The sequence below is a fragment of the Candoia aspera genome, chromosome 1 (assembly GCF_035149785.1).
Source record: "Candoia aspera isolate rCanAsp1 chromosome 1, rCanAsp1.hap2, whole genome shotgun sequence".
Taxonomy (NCBI): Eukaryota; Metazoa; Chordata; class Lepidosauria; order Squamata; family Boidae; genus Candoia; species Candoia aspera.
This window is the reverse complement of record NC_086153.1, coordinates 85589210-85609310: the sequence shown is the minus strand read 5'-3', so window position 1 is coordinate 85609310 and position 20101 is coordinate 85589210. Positions and strand designations below refer to the sequence as shown.

At 37.8% G+C, this 20101-nt stretch overlaps 2 protein-coding genes across 2 annotated transcripts in view; one reads left to right on the top strand and one right to left on the bottom strand.

Moving 5' to 3' along the window:
- NUP43 (nucleoporin 43) overlaps positions 1 to 20101 on the bottom strand; it is a 361785-nt gene that overhangs the window by 331254 nt on the left and 10430 nt on the right. The gene's annotated exons all lie outside the window — the stretch shown is intronic.
- The window catches only part of PLEKHG1 (pleckstrin homology and RhoGEF domain containing G1), a 92390-nt gene continuing 73975 nt past the window's right edge, over positions 1687 to 20101 (top strand). Inside the window, exon 1 of the mRNA XM_063308770.1 lies at positions 1687 to 1776. Coding sequence (XP_063164840.1) covers positions 1728 to 1776 — 49 coding nt within the window. The 5' untranslated portion in view covers positions 1687 to 1727. The remainder of the gene's footprint in view (positions 1777 to 20101) is intronic.

The window sequence follows — 20101 nt, the reverse complement described above, 5'->3', positions numbered from 1 at the left end:
GCTGGTTGAAGGGATGTACTAGATACATATTTGCCAGCTGGTCAGATTTAAGCTTCCAGTAGTAAATGACAGCACTAGCCAATCTTGGCTGATCTTAGAAAGCTAAGGCACGTCAGACCTGGTTAGTACTAGACATGACAACTTCAGGAAATCCCAAAGCAGTAGGCTGGACTGGAAAGCTAAAAAACCATTCCAGAAGAAGGCAGTGGCAGACTGTTTCCTTTACAATGGTAAAAACGAAACAAAAACCCTAACCCAAGATGCTCTGCTGGAGGTCCCGAACGAAGTGTTTCCTGTATATGTACAGACAAGCAGAACAGCCAGAGAAAATCTAGACAGCCATGCTGAGATTTCCAAGGAATGCAGTTTCTTTAATGCTTTGAGGAGGGTTGTTTTGCTTATACCAACATGCTTGGTAAAGCATTGTTTTGAAACAAACCCTACATCAATGCTCCTGTGAAAGAGCTCAGTTTACAGAAGTCATTACTTATTATAAAGTAAAAGCCATTAAGCAACTTGAATACAGAATACCTTAGATGATGGCTTCTTCCATACTGTATAGCTTTGAGGAGTTTGTCAGAAATCCTCCAGGATGTGTTGAGTAGAGCTGTACGAAGCATTTAAAAGGAAATTCTTAGTATTCCTATAACTTTATTGTGTTGTCCTGGTTTGACCTATGTTCACATTAAATAGAGTAGTAGAATAGTTACAAGTCCCAATAGAAGAGAATATTTGTAGCTCAGGGTTGAACTATGGAGTCCTTAGTGCTCTCTGAGCTTGGTTGTTTGCTTGCAGATGTTTCATTACCCAACTAGGTAGCTCATCATTGCTAGTGATCGTAGGGTTTGCTCCCTGTTTATATTCAGTAGCTTGCCCTGCCACTGTTGGTGGGGGTGTAGCTTTCTCCTTGGTAGTTCCTTGATTAGGGTATTACTGCCAAGGAGAAAACCACACCCCCACCAACACCAACACTGGCAGGGCAAGCTACTGTATATAAACAAGGAGCAAACCCTATTCCCTTCCCATTCCCTTCTAGGACTTCTATAGGACTCCATAGTTACCAGTGTAAGTGGGGTAAATATAGTGAAGTCATGGGAGGCAGCCATCTTAGGGTCCATAGGCACAGGACCTTCTGGGCTCAACCTTGCTGTCTACTTCTTGCCCCACAACTTCCATTAACCTTATCCACCAATGGTACCAGAGCTTTTGCTGCTATATTTGGTGGTTGTCCATATTTCTGTAATCTAAACATGTTAACTTATATGCAGAGTCCAGATAGGAGCCCTAGTGGAGGAGAATTGTGGGAGGAAGGAAGGAAGGAGTGAACCAGTGAGGAAAGAGACATTGCTACTGCTTCCTCCTCCTCCTCCTCCTCACTTTTGAAGGAACAAGGGAAAAGAGAACTGGCATATTATCTCAGCTGCAAAAATCTGGCTGAGCACTTGATTTTAGAAGGCCAGATATGGTGACTCTCCCCTTCCCTTTTTCATGTCCATCCTCAGTTGCTGGAGTGTAGTCCTTGGTGCCTGGGTACTCTCACCATCAGTGGGCCCTATTTGAGAGGTTTGCCTGGAGGCCCAGAGCACTCTACTTACTGATTATATCCTAAACTTTATCCTAAACTTTAGGGAGAAATATTATTTTGTTCAGCTGTACTGGCCTCAACATGTAAAGAATTTCCTTTTTTTAAATGTCCTTCAGGTTTCAGTGAACTTTTCTCAGCTGAGATGCCAGATAAAACACCAGAGAGTAAAGAAACTTTATCCAAGAATGAAGGTCAGTATTGTTTTCCTCTTGAGTAATCCTATTCATCTTTTTAAAAGGACAGATAACATCCTTTTTTGTCACTGTAGTTGAAACATATAGTCCTCATCCCATTTCATAACTAAGGTTACTTAGTAGGCTTAGAACCACAGTTTTCATGAAAGAAGTAAGATAATTCAACCAAATTCTTGTTGGCCAGGGACATACTAAGTTCTAAGCTTAGTTATGTGAGACAGAGATAGACATGAGATTTTAATGGTGCATATTTATGTATTTTTAGGATCAGCCATATTTATAGGTGGCCCAATCTTATACTGAGAAGGAAGTCAAAATTTGAAGGAGTTTAGCCCCAGAGAAGTGGGTATAGAGTAGCAGACTAAGTAACAGTGAGGCATTATAGAATCATTATTAACCTATTGTTCAAAACTCCGTTTTGAAAAATGTAATAAAATAACCAGAAGAAGGAAACACTGTTAATCTGAAATTTGTGATTTTAAAAGATAAATAGTTGCATGCACTCATAATAAAGAATAGAATTTAATATTTCTAGATGGTACATGCAATGCTGATATAGATTTGGGCAACATTATGTTGCTTAACTTGTAGCCTGCTTTGTTGTTCCATCATTCCTACACTGTCATACCTAACACTAGCATTTTTCAGCCATAGTAACTTGGCTATTCTGCCAGGTGGTAAGTATAGATCTTTCAGCAAGGGTTGGAGGGAAATAGTTGTCTGAAACCACTTTCTGCAAAGTGATGAGTTTTAGGTATAAATTATTTGTCATCCCAAAGCTACTTATTCTTCCTAGGAATGTCACATGATACACCTTAAAAATGACTTTTCTGAAATTGTACTTTTTCTTCCCTCTTAGTAGATCAAAATTTTAAAAATATAAGGTAAGCTGACTGAAATAGGAGAGCTTAATAAGATGAGTAACCAATTAATCTTTTTTCTGAATTTGTTTGTTTTGGAATTATATTGGCCATTGCTTTGAGTAGTTTATCAAATTGGGTTATGTCATCTCTTTTACCTTGAAAAAATATTGAAAGATAAGCAGGAGTTTGGTAGTGAACCTACAAGGGACTTAAAAAAAAATCTTTCAGAAAAGAATGGGAAAGCAGTTACTCATATGTTGCAGTGACATTTCTGTAGAAGTCTGACAAAGCTTTACTCATTAACTTTACTTAATTATTGTCCAATAACTTAAGTCATCCATTCTGGTTCCTCTGCTGCCGCCATTATCATATTGTGAAGATTCGACAAGCATTAATTGTTCCTCAGATTTAATAACATTCCAAATCCTAGCATTCTCCAGATATAGATCCCAGAATTCTAGGACCTATATTGGCTGGCAATGACAAATCTCGATAAAACAGTTAAGAGCAGAGACATCACACTGACAACAAAGGTCCACATAGTTAAAGCAATGGTGTTCCCCGTAGTAACATATGGCTGCGAGAGCTGGACCATAAGGAAGGCTGAGAGAAGGAAGATTGATGCTTTTGAACTGTGGTGTTGGAGGAAAATTCTGAGAGTGCCTCGGACTGCAAGAAGATCAAATCAGTCCATCCTCCAGGAAATAAAGCCAGACTGCTCACTTGAGGGAACGATATTAAAGGCAAAACTGAAATACTTTGGCCACATAATGAGAAGACAGACCCTGGAGAAGATGCTGATGCTAGGGAGAGTGGAGGGCAAAAGGAAGAGGGGCCGACCAAGGGCAAGGTGGATGGATGATATTCTAGAGGTGACAGACTCGTCCCTGGGGGAGCTGGGGGTGTTGACAACTGACAGGAAGCTCTGGCGTGGGCTGGTCCATGAAGTCACGAAGAGTCGGAAGCGACTAAACGAATAAACAACAACAACATATTGGTTGGAGACTGCATATTTATGCATTTGTGATATATTTGTTAAAATTATTATTTTCTTGAAAATGCTTTAAAATGGTTGAGGAAGAAGAAATTCAAACAACTTAGAATTGCTCTTTTTTTCCTTCTGTCTAGGAATATTATTTTCCTAGAAAATTGTCTAGCCATTTAACTTCTTCAATGGTTATTTGCTGCTGAATATTTAAACTAGATACTTTATTGCATAATTTGTTTTCTTCTTCTTCTCAGTATTAGAAATTTACTTTTTAAAAATCTGACAGAAATTTGCCCTAGGTTCCCCACATACACTCTGATTAGTGTAAATAAACTAACTCTGAACCGTAATTGGAGTTGTTGCTTCTACTAAGCATAGACAATTTTAATCACAGTTTAGCGTTTAGTTTACATTATGATTAATTGATACAGGAAACAGGAATATCCAGTCTCTTGATTACAGCAGAAGATGTAGGAATGTGTAAGTTCAAGGCTTATTCTTATAACATGAAATCATGGCTTACATCTGTATATGAACCAACTCTGAAGCTTTATTCATTGGCTAGGCTTGCACACTGTTTTCAGCAATGGTTTATTTTTACCGTGGTTTATTGAACGAAAGATCATAGTGACCTTTTCACTCATTATTATAAGCCATGAACAATGATCTACAAATCACAATGGATGGCTTTAAACGCTAAAATGAGCTGAAATAAAACAAACCTCTTTGTGACTTAGTGTGTTATGTGACTCTGGCTATTGACTTCAGCAGATAATTTATGGCAGTTTTATTTTGTAATCACTTTGGAAGAAAGTACATTTGATTTTCTAAAGCTACATCTAATTTAATGAACAAAAAGTTCCGTTTTAAAAATATTTCCAGTTTACCCAATCACACAGGTTAAAATTGTCAGTGAATAGACGCAAAATGAATAGAATTCTTCAATTAGCTTAGCTTAGCTTAGCTTTTGACTTAACTTGACTAAAACATAGATCTCGAGTTGAGGGCCTTTCATGGGGGCACATTATTTTGCTCCTATCTTCTCCCACCAAGTCCTTTTGATCAACAACAATAACCCATAATTCTTAGCTGGCTTATTATATCTCCTCAAAGCAGAAGTTGAATGCACACATGAAGAATAAGTAGGACTCTGCCCAGAGTCCCCCCTTAGGGATTAGATGGGTGGTGGTAAATTTGACAAACAAACAAATGTTTTAGAGAGATCTATACACCCAGTCTCTCTTGCATAAGAAACTCTTATTACATGAATCTTCAATGGATAATGAATGGGATAATGCATAAAAGCAGGGGTTGATTTTCTCCAGTCCTTCTTAACATAAACTATCCTTAATCTAACTCGAGTTCCAGCATTTCTCTTTACTGGAATTTTTTTTTTTTTTAAAGATTGGCCAGTTGCTTCACAAGCTCATTCATGTATACAATCTAAAGTTAATAACAATGACTACTTTTTTTTAATTCTTTAATCACTTTAGCAACTAATTTATAATATTCTATACAAATTAAATGGCAGTAGCGCTATATAACTATATTACTACTGTAATAGGCTGGATGAAACCTAATCTATTACATTTTTAAAAATTCCTATGCAGTAACTGCCTGGATTTGCCCTTTTCCTTATTTCTCTTATTGTGTTTCTATTTATTTTGTTGTATTAGTATTGTTTTTATATTGTGAGCCACCCAGAATTGGCCTGGAGTCAAAGTAAATGAATGAATGAATGAAAAGAAAAAAAAGAAGTGTATACTAAGCTACTTAGGGTGAAAGAAAAGCAAAGGGGGGAAAAAGTAAAAAAGAAAGAATTTTTTAAAACCTTAAAAAATAAACAAAAAAAGTCAACCTCCCCCATACCTAACTAATATCTAATTCTAAATATACCTATTTTTAAAAACCTATTTAAAGAAGAAAAAAGTATCAGGCTGACTTTATACCATGAATCATAATGTTGAAATTGAACGAACAATGAATTAAACCTAGACCATACAGAATCGTATTATCTATTCTGGCAGTACAAATCAAATTTGAAGACTGAAATTACATTAAGCCACTTTTTGTGGGCTAGGTCACAAGCGTTCTTCATGAGTACATAATCACCTTATATAATAATTCTTACACTGAAAAATTGCCCTTCACATATTCCAGAAAATGCAAGTTATTGTGTAGATTAAAAGCTCTATTACTAAGCAGGTTAAAATGTAAAAAAAAATGTGCAAATATTAAGATCTAAGATTTTTTTTTCTTTTTAAAAAGCAATTGGTTTCCAGCATTCTACCATAAACTTGCATACCTAGTACATGGAAGACCCTCAAAGTTGGAGTCATGATTGCTCAGCTCCTAGAGGCTATGCACGTTTTCCATTTATAGTGTAAAGGTTCCAGGACATTTGACTGCTGATATAATTTATGCAGCATGGGTGTGATATTGGTAGAGTATAAAAATGGCATGGAATGCAAGCCCAATTTTAAGTTGCCACAAAATTGATTTCAACATGGCCCTTCATGAGGGCATCTTTTTGCATCTTGACCCGTTTTTTAGTTTTGTTTAAGCAGCTTCTATTACAGCAGGAAATCCTGATCTGTTTTCCTGGTATGGTTTGCTGCCAAGCTGTTTCCTCCACAGCTGGCTAATTTTGGGGATGTAGTAAGCTAACAAGCCCATTCTTACTCTTCTGGTAAATCTTTTTTTTTTCTTCTTATTTTAGCACCTGATTTTTTTCAAAGTTTTCAAGGCATCTGAATAAATCATTTTAGCAATTTTCCCCTTTTCCCTTATTGTTCCTGAACAGCTGCAGGGGATAAATTTATCCCAATTCCTTGTATTCCACCCCCCACCCCCACCCCCGGTTTTTAATTTCTTTCCCTTTCCCATCCTCTTTCGTTCCCTTTCCTTCCCCTCAAACATAGGTCATGATTGTATTTTAGGATGCCTGCAGTCAAATGCTGCAGTTGCAAGACACAGTTTATCTGTGCCAATAATAATGTAAGGCATATTTTAAATTTGATAACTTTTAAGAACACATAATATGCAGTAGAAGGAAAATTGAAACACATGTTTACTTCAGATATCTTCCTTTTAAAAATATCTCTTTTTTTCTCTACATCTTATCTTGTCTCCTTTATTATGTCCATACAGACTGAGACAGATGCCTGAGTATGTGAAGACAGACTGATGAGGTCTAACAACATCATCTGACTCATTTTAATTTTTCTTTTCCCATCTGAATCTCAGTATACTCTGGACCACCAGAGAAGCTATTCTGCCCCAGTCAGCAGGATGCTGGGTCCCTTGACATCAGCTATCCACATCAGCCTCCAAATAAAATAAAAAAAAAAGAGGAAAAAGTTTCTGAGTAATGCTTTGGAGAATGACAAGCCCTCTCACTTTTAAAAATGATACAATCTTTTTCAGTGTATCCACTGTATTTCCAGTAAATATTTATTTATGATTTCTTAATGCATCAGGCTTATCTTTGGGGGGAGATGGATGGTAATTGAAATTTGAATAATAAATAGATAAATAATCTTGCAAAGTAGCTTTCTAGCATAGCATGAAAATTAAATACTGTTTATTTGGTCAATAACCAGCAAAATTTGAAAGTATACAACACAAAAGTAAAATCAAATGGATGAAATAAAATACGAGCATAACAATCCCTATAATAAAAATGTAACATGCGGTACTATAATGGTGTGTTAATTACCTGTGCAAGTATAAATCTAAAATGTTACAATCTATGAAGTAAAAATACATATCGCCTAAAACAAGATAGCTAACATGGAATAACCCTGATGTGATGCATAAAACAGAAGTAGTTATTTCTGTGACCAGTTATGCCTTATTTTCATCGCAACAACCCATAATTTGGCTACTGCACAAGTGATAAAGGGTTTTCAAATCTTCTAGAAGATGGTTCACACAGAAATTGTCTGGCCTTCCTGGAAATTTACATATTAGGGGAAGAATGTAAGCAGACCTAATATGCCTGTAGAATTTACAGTATAATACTGCATGTGAAATGGTTTCAATCTCCTTGTCACCATGTATGCAGGAGCATAGCATGAATAATGAGCACAGAAGCTGATATTGTCAGCAATTCTTCAACTTTGGATCTTCCTTTTCCTGGAGGTATCCAATCCTCTAGACTAAAATGCAGTTTTGTTAAAGCAAGTATGTAGTAAATGATTTTGGGTGAATATTGAGGATTGATTATGTGCCACCAAGTTGGTATCAACTCTTAGTGACCACATACATACATTTTCTCGATGACATTCTGTCCCTAACTTGGTCCCTCAGGTCTTCAAATGGTGTACCCATTGTAGCTGAATCCATCCACCTTACCGCTGGTCATCTCTTCTTCTCTTTCCTTCTACCTTCCATTAGAGCCTTCTCCAGAGAGCTAGGTCTTTGCATAATGTGTTCGAAATAGGATACTTTGAGCCTGGTCGTTTGTTTGATGATCCATTTGTTTGTTTTCTTGGCTGACCATAGTATTCTCAGGAGACTTCTCCAACACCAAAGTTCAAAAGTATCAGTACTTTTCTGTCCTGCTTGTTCAAAGTTCAACTTTCGCTTCCATAGAGTGTCACAGGGAATACCATGGCTTGCACTATTCTGATCTTTGTAGCTATAGACAGACACATCACAGCATCTGCATGTATTTTCCAAGCCTCATGACTGATCTACTAAATGCTGATCTGTGGTATATTTCTTGGCTGCTGGTTCCTTTACTGTTGATAATTGATCCTAAAAGGCAGAAGCTATCCACAACTTCGATATCTTCCTTATTAATTCTAACGCTGGTTGTTGTACCTGTTATCATTAGCGTGGGCTTTATATTCAATTTCAGTCCCATTTTTTCACTGTGCTCCTTGACTTTTATTATTGGAGCTTGCAGATCCTTTGCATCAGAGTGGTGTCATCAGCATAGTGCAAGTTATTGATGTTTCTTCTTCATTTTTAAAAACATGCTCATCTTCCAGTTCAGCTTCCTTCGATATATATTCCACCTATACTGTAGGTTGAATAAATAAGGGGAGAGTATACAGCCTTGTCTCACTCCTTTGTCAACCTGAAGGTAGTCTGTTTCATCATGTTCTGTCCATACTGAAGCATCCTGACCTGCATGAGGACAGTGATATGTTCCGGGATTCCCATTTTCCTAAGCACATTCCACAACTTCACATGATTGACACAAAGGGGTTTCTATAAACAATGAAGTACATACTGATTTCTTTTTTATATTCTTTGGCTTTCTCATTTATCCAGCATGCATCAGCAATATTGTCTAGTGTTCCTCAGGCTTTTCTAAAGCCAGTTTGAATATCTGTCATTTCCTTTTCCATGTAGGGCTCTAATCTGCTGCATTATTTTGCTAGCATGTGAAATTAAGGATACTGTTTGCACACACTGTTAACTCTCCTTTTTTAATGTTTTTTTTTTACTGTTGGTGTGTAGATTGACTTCTTCCAGCCTGTTGGCCACTGTGTCATGCCCCAGATTTGCTGGCATAGCTTGATTAGAACCTTTACTGGTATTCCATCAATTCCTATACACTTCCTACTTGGTTATGAGCAGAGACTGATCTAACTTCATCTTCTATTATTAGAGGTTTTTGTAAGTAAGGAATAGAGTCAAAGGCTTCTTGGATGTTGCCATTTCTAATATACAGTATTTATGTATATTTCTTCCATCTTTGATCTTAGAATCAATTACTATCTGTCCATTGGCATCCTTTGGCATACCAGTTTGAGGTTGGAAACTGCTTCTGCATTAAGAGGTCTTTTGTTATGTAACATTTAAAAAATAAAGCTACCTTCAAGCCAAACTAGATTCCTGGTGACTTCATGGATATACTTGTGTAGATTTAGGACAAATATATGGAACTAGTTTTTCATTGCCTTCTTTTGGGATGTTTTATTTTATCATTCAAATTGCCACAACCCTGGCAGGTCTCCCATCCATTTACTAACCAAGTCTGACACTTTTGCTTCAATACCCAGATAAGGCTAATCAGGTGCTTCTTACATGAACATTAAATAAGCCCCACTTGTAAACCTTGGTAAATATTTATCCTGGCACATGTCAAGAGTCTTGATATTTATGTCCTGGTATATGAGAACAACTGTTGAGCCTTTTAACCTTCCAAATCTGCTCAGGAAAGAGAATTGGCTGAAAACATCTTTAACAGGATGGTTGCCAAGTTGGACCTTATATAGTTGAAATCCTGAGGAGAATATTAATGACTTTTTTTAAAATGGATCTTTAAATACAATGGTTACCATGGTTTTTGCTTGGTGCATGTCCAGTTAAGAGTACAGTATTCCAGGCAGCTGTGATCTAATGTTCCTTTTAATCAGGTCTATAAAACTCAGATGACATGTGAATTTAAAGTGTTATACATGTGAAAGACACAGGAATAATCTCATCAGTGATCCACAAATTTTAAAAGAATGCCAGAAAATTTCTGCAGTTTCACAGTATAGTTTATTTTCCACTATTTTTGACTATTTTCCAAGGCAGGTGATATATTCTTAATTTAAAATTAAATGTTAAATAGGAAGCATAGTTCTACAGTACTTACATTTGAGAGTAAGATCACTAAAGATTTTGAATGTTGCAGTAAATCTTGGTGAGGGGGGAACCTTACTGTGATTTCTAAGCAGGTGTTACCATGCTAACAGTTTTCTAGATTTCTGAATGATTGGGGGTGGCTGAGAAGATCTGATCAAATTTGATTTGATCAGAAATTTTTTTGAACGTGTTCTGAACTTGTTGGCATGTAATTGCTGCAGTCCATAATGCCCACCTAACTCAAATTCTGTTTCATGATCTCCATTTATAGATGACAACAGACAGGCGTTCATCCTTATAGTACTGTGCACTTCATGTTCATGCCAAAGGGGATGGCTCCTTGCTAGTGATAGACAGTAAATTATTAAGTTGATACATATATCAGAGGAAGTTATTACATATAATAGAAGGACTTGTTCACCACCTTAAGCTCCAGAGAAGAAGTAGGGTACTCATGTAATAAATAAGACTGATTAATGGATTTAGTTGAATACGAACACTAATTTTATATTTGTTTATTAACTATATAGTCCTAAACTTGCTTATTAAGAAGTAAGCCCAGTTGACCATAGAGACTTATTTCCAGATAAATAGGTATAAGATGACAGTACAGAGTGCGTAATCACCTTTTAAAAGTTCACAAAAGTGTTTTTCATAAAAGTGCAGTTTGGTGAAATGTATTTTTACATTAGTAATTATGCCAAGATACATTTTAGTCATTGCCTTCATTTTTAAATTTTATAATTGGTATTTTTATTACAGTAAGTCACAATGATACTTACATGAATAGAAAGGCAGGATATAAATTTAATAACTGAAATAATGGTGTGACATCAATGGTTTCTTCTCATATTCAAAAAATATGTTGGCCAAAATTTAGAATTATGGTTTAATAAACCTCTGTCTTTTTGTATCTGAACTCTGCTCAATTAATATTTTTCTAATGTGTCTATATATGCAGGAATTATATTAAATTCTCATAGCTTTTGAAAAAAAAAAAAACCTTAAAATCCCAATGAAGCTTAGATTTGGACAGATGACTAAAAGGGTATTGTTGTGTTAAGTTTTATGTTAAATTTCAGTTTTTTAATTGACTCCCTCTGGTTTGAATTAGCTTAAAAAGAGAAGATTGTTGCTTGCTGACAGAGTAGGGAAAGCAGCCAGCTCTGATATTATATAAGCAATAAAATATTGCTAGGAACAGTCATGTTTTATTTACGTGGGTCAAAGCACTAAAATATATTTCTTAGGCAAATCAGGCTTGGGGATATTGCTTATACGGTACAATAATTTAAAATCTGTTAATTTTCCAATGAATTGGAATAGAGTAGAAAGCTGTTCTTAACTGCATCATTGTTGTGCTAGGAATATAAGGTGTTTTTTTAGTTATTGCTTTTTTAAAAAATAGCACTCTTCTTAGGTTTTTCATCTGGGTTTTTTTCTTGGACCTTTTAAATTAAATATAGATTCTATCTCAAATATATTTGAGTAAAAAAATCAAGTAAAACAAGTGTATTTACTTGATTTATTTATTTAGTTCAATTTTTGGATTATTGGGTAGAAATGAGGAAACAAAACTAGGTTGGTAGTGAACTAGGCAGGCTTTTTCTATAAATTTTAATCCTTTGGGAACAGGACCTGACTCTTTAGAGGATTATGATCTCCTTAAATATCCCTTTTTCTGGTCCTTGAACAAAATCAAGGAGCTGGATACATACTATATCTTGGTTGTGGATTTCCCCCCCCCATATTTTCTTTATCCATGTCATGCATACATTTGCATGAACATTTATATTGCTTTGCACCAATATACCAAATAAAAATTGTCTAATGGCATGTCCAGATATACCTTAATTTCTGAAAAATGCTAGTAGCAGTTGCATTTTATTATAATTTATATATTTAAAATTTTAAAAACTAAGTTAAATATAATACCATGCATATGCATGTAGGTGAGAGAATGACTTAATTGCCCATGCTGGACAGCAAGTGTCCAGGGGAAATCCCATTTAGAAAGTCAGTCATGGAATGAGGTAGAATTAGGATTGGAGTCTGAAAGACACCTACAACAAAGCTAATATGGTGTGGAAAGTAAGGGTTAATCCCTCCCAATGATAGGGAATTAAGAATATTCACAAACTAAGAGCATAATTGTTCTTAGTGCTGGGGAGAAGAGATTCTCGTTTGGAGGGAAAATTAAGGAATTCCTGTATAAATAGCAGGTCTGTGCAAAGCTGGATGGGGCATTTAATTTCAGTTCAAACCTTGATCATGGCTGCTCTGTGAAGTGTTGAGGCTCCTGGTACTTAATCAAAGGCATGACCAGGCCACATCAAAATAGCCACTTTGATAGCCTTCAGTGGCCATGTGTGCATGGATCATTCTTGTTGCAGAGTTCAGTGATCTATTTATTAGGCTATGTGAAGCAGCCCCACCTCTACATTTGGAGGTATTGAAGAGGGACATCCAGCTTTTCTGATGTGAGGGGCTGCTTTCCATTAAATCACTTCTTTGACTGAGCTTGAGGTGGTCCACAAAGTGGAGCGTATTTGCACAAGCCTTATAAGCAAGTCAGTTAACCGTAACAAGCAAGATAATGCTGTCAAGAAACACATGGAAACTAATCTGTAATTTTTACCATCAAGCAAAGTAGACACTGAAGTAAAGTCTTGTAACCATTATGTTTAAAGGACTTCTAAATATCAGACATCTGCAATCCAAAATATCTATGTCATTCTTGTAGCCTGTCATTTGTAGATCCACTTTCAGTGGCTCCTGTCTCTGTCTTGTCAGAAAAAACTTGTTCCTCTTCTGCCATTTCTTCCAAAACATCTTTTGGACACAGTCTATCCATAGAAGCAAACATCACTATTGACATTGTTGATATTAACTTCTGGTCCCATTTTAACAAAAGCATCCATCAGTATTTCCAGTGTTATAATATTTTGCGTCATTCTGTAGCTATTAAAATTTTCTTTCATTAAGGATTGAAGACAGACTTACCTGGTGTTTTCAGACTTGTCAATCCAAAGGTTTCTAATAGCTGAAAAGTAGATAATAAGCAGTTTCCAAATGTGATCAGAAAAGGAAGTACATGAACTTTTGTTGTTGTTAGTTGTCGTCAAGTCGTTTACGACTCATGGTGACCCTATTTTAGTGTCCTTTTAAAGGTGCCGACTGGAGTTTGAGCAAGATGGCTATTCCCTTGTCTCCCATTGCTCAAAACCCACTAGAGACTGCTGTCCTGTGGTGGTCTCATGAGGAGCAGCTGTCTGGAGCACTTGTGGGCAATCTTCTGTCCTTTCTTTGTCCAGAGAGGTTCGAAGAGCTGGTCTACTCACCAGCTCTTCATTCTTTGCTACCGTCATCAGCTCCACTTTTTGTGGAGCTATCTTCAGTCCACCATTTCTTCCCCCAGAGGTCCCAGCAGGGATACATTCCTAAAGATAAAGAAGGTGAGACTGAGGGAGGTATTGATTCCTATAGCAGATACCTTATTTTTCAGAAAGTGGGCCATTTTTAAACTCCTGATTGGAAAATGTCACTTAGCTGAAGTCATCTTTGCTACCTCTCTCCCTCCTGACATATAACTTCAGAGTATCCTTTGTGCAAAGCATGACAATACAGTTTTCTTCAGTGGTCCAGAAAGATTGAATCTGGAAGCTGCCGGGCTGCCTGCTCCTGGTTTATGGATTGCCAGTTGTTGTAACTGCACAGGGGTGAGGATACAAATAGCCATATTAACATTTCCAGCATGAACTGTCATGATCAAACCTTCTTTTTATCTTCTCGAGGATGTTGAAAAGGGAGGAAGTATGTTTGAAATTAAGAGTGTGCTATTTTTCAAATCTATTTGATGGCACATAATCAATTATTCTAATATTTGTAACTTGAAGGAAGCAATACAATGTATTAACTGGCTGTACTAAATCAAATCTGAAAGCGTTTCTTTGAAATTCTTGATCTTTTTTGTTGCTATAGAGATGAGTATAAAGAAAATATTAGCATCTGTTTTCATATACGATACGAGCTAAAAAGTTTAATTTCCTCTGTTGCATCTTGGCTACACAAGTTGAGGCTTCTTTTTCAGCTAAACTTGCAAAATTCTGGCAAGTTTCCTTCCTTCTGAAGTACTTGATTATTCTGTTTGGCAGATTGATGCTGATTTATACAATAACCTAGAATTTTTCATTCAAAGCTCTGTATTGTAGCCATCTTTTGAAAAGCAAAATCATTGGATCCTTTAATTTATATTGGGCTTTAATAGCAACCTTGCAAAAAATTCATTGCAATTTTTTTGGCTCCCGCAGACACCAGTGCATGTAATTGTCCTGGCCTACTAAACCAGAGTAAAGTTGGAATTATTATTTTTAACTCACTTGTCAGCTTCCAAATATAACTTTAATGAGAGCCAGTTTGGTGTAGTGGTTAAGGCACCGGGCTAGAAACTGGGAGACCGTGAGTTCTAGTCCCACTTTAGGCACAAAGCCAGCTGGGTGACCTTGGGCCGAACTTTCTCTCTCAGCCCTAGGAAGGAGGCAATGGCAAACCACTTCTGAAAAACCTTGCCAAAAAAACTGCAGGGAGTTGTCCAGGCAGTCTCCAAGAATCAGACACTATTGAACAGATTTTTAAAAAATGACTTTAATAGTGCATGGATGGATTTACATGTCATACTAAGCCATTATTTGGGTTGTGACTTGTGGAAATGTATGAACTAGTCCAGTATAGTTTAGTTAACAACTGTTTTTTAAAACTGTAGTTTAATGTGATTTGTGATCCCAACTTACAACCTGATAATCAGGTAGTCTAAGGTATCACCTTACTGATAATCATGTTTGGGAAGAAAAAGCTAGGATCACTTATATAAATACAATCAGTACTTAATTATAAAAAATCTTCGACTGCATAGACAGTTGGCATGCTTCCAGGTGGAAGGTTTCCAGAATTACCAGCTAAGAGGTATTGTGAAGCTGTTTTATTTATTTATTTTCCTTTAATGGCTGCATTTGGACATAATAATAAACCATAATAGTTACCAGGACTTTCCTGTATCATAACTAAACTACTGCAGTGTGTTGTCCTTAGGATTATTTTGAAGAGTGGTCAATTCAGCTGGTACAAGTGTAGCAACTAGGCTGCTGTTATGCACTATCTTGATCACATCATGCCTGTACTGAAATATACGGTTTCTTCCTTTAAAGTACAAGTAAGGCCTAGCTATTGGTTCACAAGGGGAAAAAACTGGTCCTACCAATGTCTTGTTCCCTAAACCATTCAGGGTTTTAAATGTCAATATAAATACATAGAACAAATGTGAAGCCAGTGCAACTGTTGAGGAATTCATATATGTTGCTCTGTTTAACAAATGGATAGCAGCATTCTAGATCCGTTATACTGAATATTCATCAAATAAACTATGTAGAGTACATTGTAGTTATTCAGAAGTAATGTAACTAAGGCCTGTATCATCCTGGCCAGATCTACATTCTCTAGCTCTAGCCTCAGCTCAGCAAAGGCAGTCCTAATTACAGACGTTTATGGCCAGTGTCCTGATCAGACTTAAAGGCGGCCAGGCAGTTTAATTATCAAAAATACTCTTTATTGAATAACTATTTACAATAACTAAGTCCCTAGAATCAAGAAGTAACTGTTTTCAATCAAGACCAACTGGGCAGCAACAAGGAAACCGGCAAGGTTGCAGGAGGAGACGGCAGCAAGGCAGAGGAGCAGGATTCTCTGATGGAGGCTGGAAGGCTGAAAGAAGCTGGAGTACGTGGTGCTACTGAAACTGGAATCCAGTGATCATGAACTGGAACACTACTCGAACTAGGCTGGCACCGGAATGCCGGGTGAGACCGGACGGAGCCTTCTGGATAAGTCTTGGTTCTAATGACAGGACTGGACTGGACTCAGTGACTCAGGCTGGACTGGAGACTCGAACTGGAGACTCAGAACAAGGCTGAAAACTTGAAGCAAGACGAGACTCTGCTGGAGGCACTGGATCAGGCTGAATACTCTGGACTGAGAACTTGGAGCAAGACTGGACTCAGCTGGAAGCACTGGACTGGGTTAGATACTCTGGACTACAGACTTGAAGCAAGGCTCAGGACTTGGAGCAAGGCTAGACTCAGCTGGAGACTCTGGACTAGACTGGATACTTGGGACTAGGAACTTGGAGCAAGGCTGAGAGCTTGAAGCAAGGCTGGACTTGGCTGGAGGCTCTGGACTAGGAACGCGGAACAAGACTGAGAACTCAGAGCAAGGCTGGACTTGGCTGGAGGTTCTGGATTAGGCAAGAAACTTGAGGCACGGCAGGACTGGACCACAGATTCTAGACAAGGTTGCAAATCTGGTACACAACAAGATAGCTGTGAAACTCCTGAACAAGGTCAAGCACTCAAAGCGTGGCTGGACTGGACTGAAGATTCACTGCGAGACTGGAGGTTGAAGGCACACTGAAGCTGCATGGGAGACCGGGAGCTAAGCGGTGATCTAGAAATGTTGCAAGGCTGCACTGAAGGCTCGGGGCGAGATTGCAGGCTGGAGGCACAACAAGGCTGGACTGGAGACCCTGGACACGGCTGAAATCTTGATACGGGGCAAGAAGCGCACCTGGAACGCACGCAAGGTGAACATGGAGATCTGAGGCTGGACGCGAGACTGAAGTTGCTGGGTTTGGCGAGGAGAAGATCCTTGGAAGCAGCAGAAGCAGGATTCAAGTCCTCTTCAGTGGAGAATGCTGGCACTGATTCCTCTTCAGTAACAGACGTGGTCTCTGATGCTGGTAAGGACTCTTCTGCGGATGCTGCAGGCTTGTAGGATTGGTTGTCTCCAGCAGCTTGCTCTTCGCGTGTCTGTCTTTTATGCTGATCCTTCGTGTGCCTGGACCCTTCTGCAGCCAATCGGGCTGCCTTCTCCTTCACATGCTTTTCTGCATGTCGTTGGCGCACACTGATTGGAGGATTCAAATCCTCCTCTGAATCTTGGCCAATCAGTGCCTTTGACTCTTCCCACGCTGCTGACTCATCTCCAGGTTTCGCTTTCCTGGTTTCAGCTCGGCAAGTTTCTATTTCCTTCTCTAACTGAGAAAGAGTTTCAATTTCTGAGTCAGAGGCAGGCTGGATTCTCAGAGCCAGATACAGAATGACCTCAAACTATGAATTTGTGTTTTCATAGTTCAGGTTGTACATTTTTGTTGAAGCAAAGAACAATACTGTATTTTCAGGATTCATCTTCCAGCTCTTAGCTGACATCCATTTGCAAAGATCAGGGCCCTAATAAGCACCTTGGTATTAGGAGAGATTGTTGGGGATCATCTGAGTTTTGGTGACACTGAAATCCCAAACCATAGATGATCTTATTAAAGCTTGGGATTTAATGTAATACACTGCAGAATAGGCATCTCAGAAGAAGTTCCATCTTCTGAGATTATCATTGGCCAGTCTGAGGATCTTGAGGTCAACAGAAATTGTCCACTCATGGAAGAAGAAAGATGCACAAATGGATCAGGGTTAAGTATCAAGAACATAAAGAATTCACTGCAGCATTTTACAAGCAGATTTGCCACTCAAGAAGAAACTTGTGCCAGCATTTGTTTGTGATAACTAAGACCTTGAGTAGACTGGAAGAAGCAGGTGGTGCTTTAGTTTCATCCTTGCTTGCTTGCTGTTGACACTAGAATTAAAGGGCTGTTCTGTTTTTTTCTATAGCCAGAGAGGTGTGTAAAACATATACATTTCAAAATGCTTCAAATTCAAATTATCTCATTTTCAGTTTGAAATGGTTGTTTTGAGTTGATTTGACCTTCTTGGAGGTGTTCTGCACTCAAAATGACCATGTTTTTTATTCAAAACAGGCATTTCTTTAAAAAAAAAAAAAAAGGTTGAAACTGAGCTGTTTTGCATTCTGAACACTTCCAGAATGATGAGAATTGCACCAGGATACTTCCTGCAAGATTGGAACAGCTGTTTTGAATTTGAAACATTTTGTACACCATTAGTTTGTTTTTGCTGTTTTTCAACAAGGGCTTTATCATAGCCTCTTTAAAACACGTACGAAGTACTCTTTCCTGTACTGACTCGTTTATTACTTAATCAGTTATTCCAACAATTCATCTTTAGCTATTCCTATTATCCAGGATAGGCAAAGATCTTATACATATATAATGGGACTCATCACAAGCTAGGACCAAAAATACATTTACTGGAAATGCTCTAACTGTAGTATCCAAGTCAGAATGATTATGAAGAGCTATATTTACAAAATTTCTTACAGATTCACCACAGCGCTCACCCAAGCAGTTTGCTTCCCTTTCCTTCAGGGCTATATTACAAAACATATCTTCCTACTTGGAACAACTCTGCTGTCTGGCTCTAAGTAGATATAGTAGTGGAAAAATAAGACTATATTTGCCATAATTATTGCCAGAGAATAGTGTATGATATGAGCACTGCTGTGGGTTGGATTGTTCTCATTTTCCACCACACCAGGCTAGCCATCTTTTCTTCCTTTTCATAGTTATCGGCTCCTAAGATCATGCTACCCTTACCCCATGATGGGATTCAGGCACGGTCTCATTAACAGCCATATCCAAGACCCAGAAGTCAAGCAAGATGTTTAAAAGATTATCAGTTTGTTTTAGATAGATGAATGGACAGACACACACACACACACACACACACAAGCTATAAGAAGACAATTTGGAATCCATCAGCTTCCTAAGGAAGACAGTCCCAGTATTTATTTCACTTCTGCAAAGACCTGCAATATTAGAAAGCCTAGATTTGACCAAAGCATATTATTTGCTCTGTTGAATTTTAGCTCATTTTTCTGCAGGAGCAAAGGGACATGGATATTATTTTCCCCTCCAGTTTTATCCTCCTAATGCCCCTGAGAAACACGTTGGGCTGAAAAACAGTCAGCAGTCTGAAATGGCTGGGAGGGGACTTGAACCCACCACGTTGGTTCTATTTTTTTTTTATTGTAGAGAGTTTCTATTATTTAAGGCAGGTTTAAAAGAATATTGTGAGAAACAACGCAGTTCTCATTAACCTTACCTGAACTAAACATGTCATGAAAAGTGTCTTCCTTAGTTTTGTAAAATTTGATATAGAAGGCTGGTAGTGGAATGAATGATCTTCCCTCGATCCCGGAGAGAAATTAAAATGCGGCAGAGCTGCAGGTGTAGAAGAATTTTCCCGACAGGCTTTATTTTTCTTTAAAGCTTTCCTTTACTATTGAGGCCTGCAGTGATGGCTGCCTGCCAACAATGGTATCCAAATCTGCAGCTTTAATATCTAAACTGGAGGGTAGCTCTTAGCGACTTGTTAATCGTGTGCTGAACACCTTTTACTGAATAGCAATTTATGTGGTTTATGTGTGTGGCAGCGGGGGGGGGGGGAGATTAGCCTCCTGTTTCTGCTCTCTTTTTTGATATATAAATGCTTTTACCTCACTTTGCAGATGTATTTCTAGACAGCTGCATCTGTGTGTGAGTGAATGCCCAAGAGCAGCCTTAAGCCAATTACTATTTGTAGAATGAACAACTGATTTAGTAGTGTGTGTGTGTGTGTGTGTGTAGGCTTAACAATCCAGTCCTGTGAAAAATGAGCTTGTTTGTTGCGGAAGAAACATCTCTAGGGTAAGCAGTTCTTTTCTCATACTTCTCTTGATCATCTTCTCTATTTTCTTCTTTTTATGCATCTTTATGTAAATAATTCTTATATGTTTGTATGTATATCCTCTGTGATGGTCTCAAGGAATTCGATGTGTTTTACCTCAAAAAGGAATAAAATTCTATTTGGTGAATCTAGTTTTTATCCCTTTTCATAATGTAGCTTTTCATCATTTCATCATTCTGTGCATGCTTACTCAAGAGAAA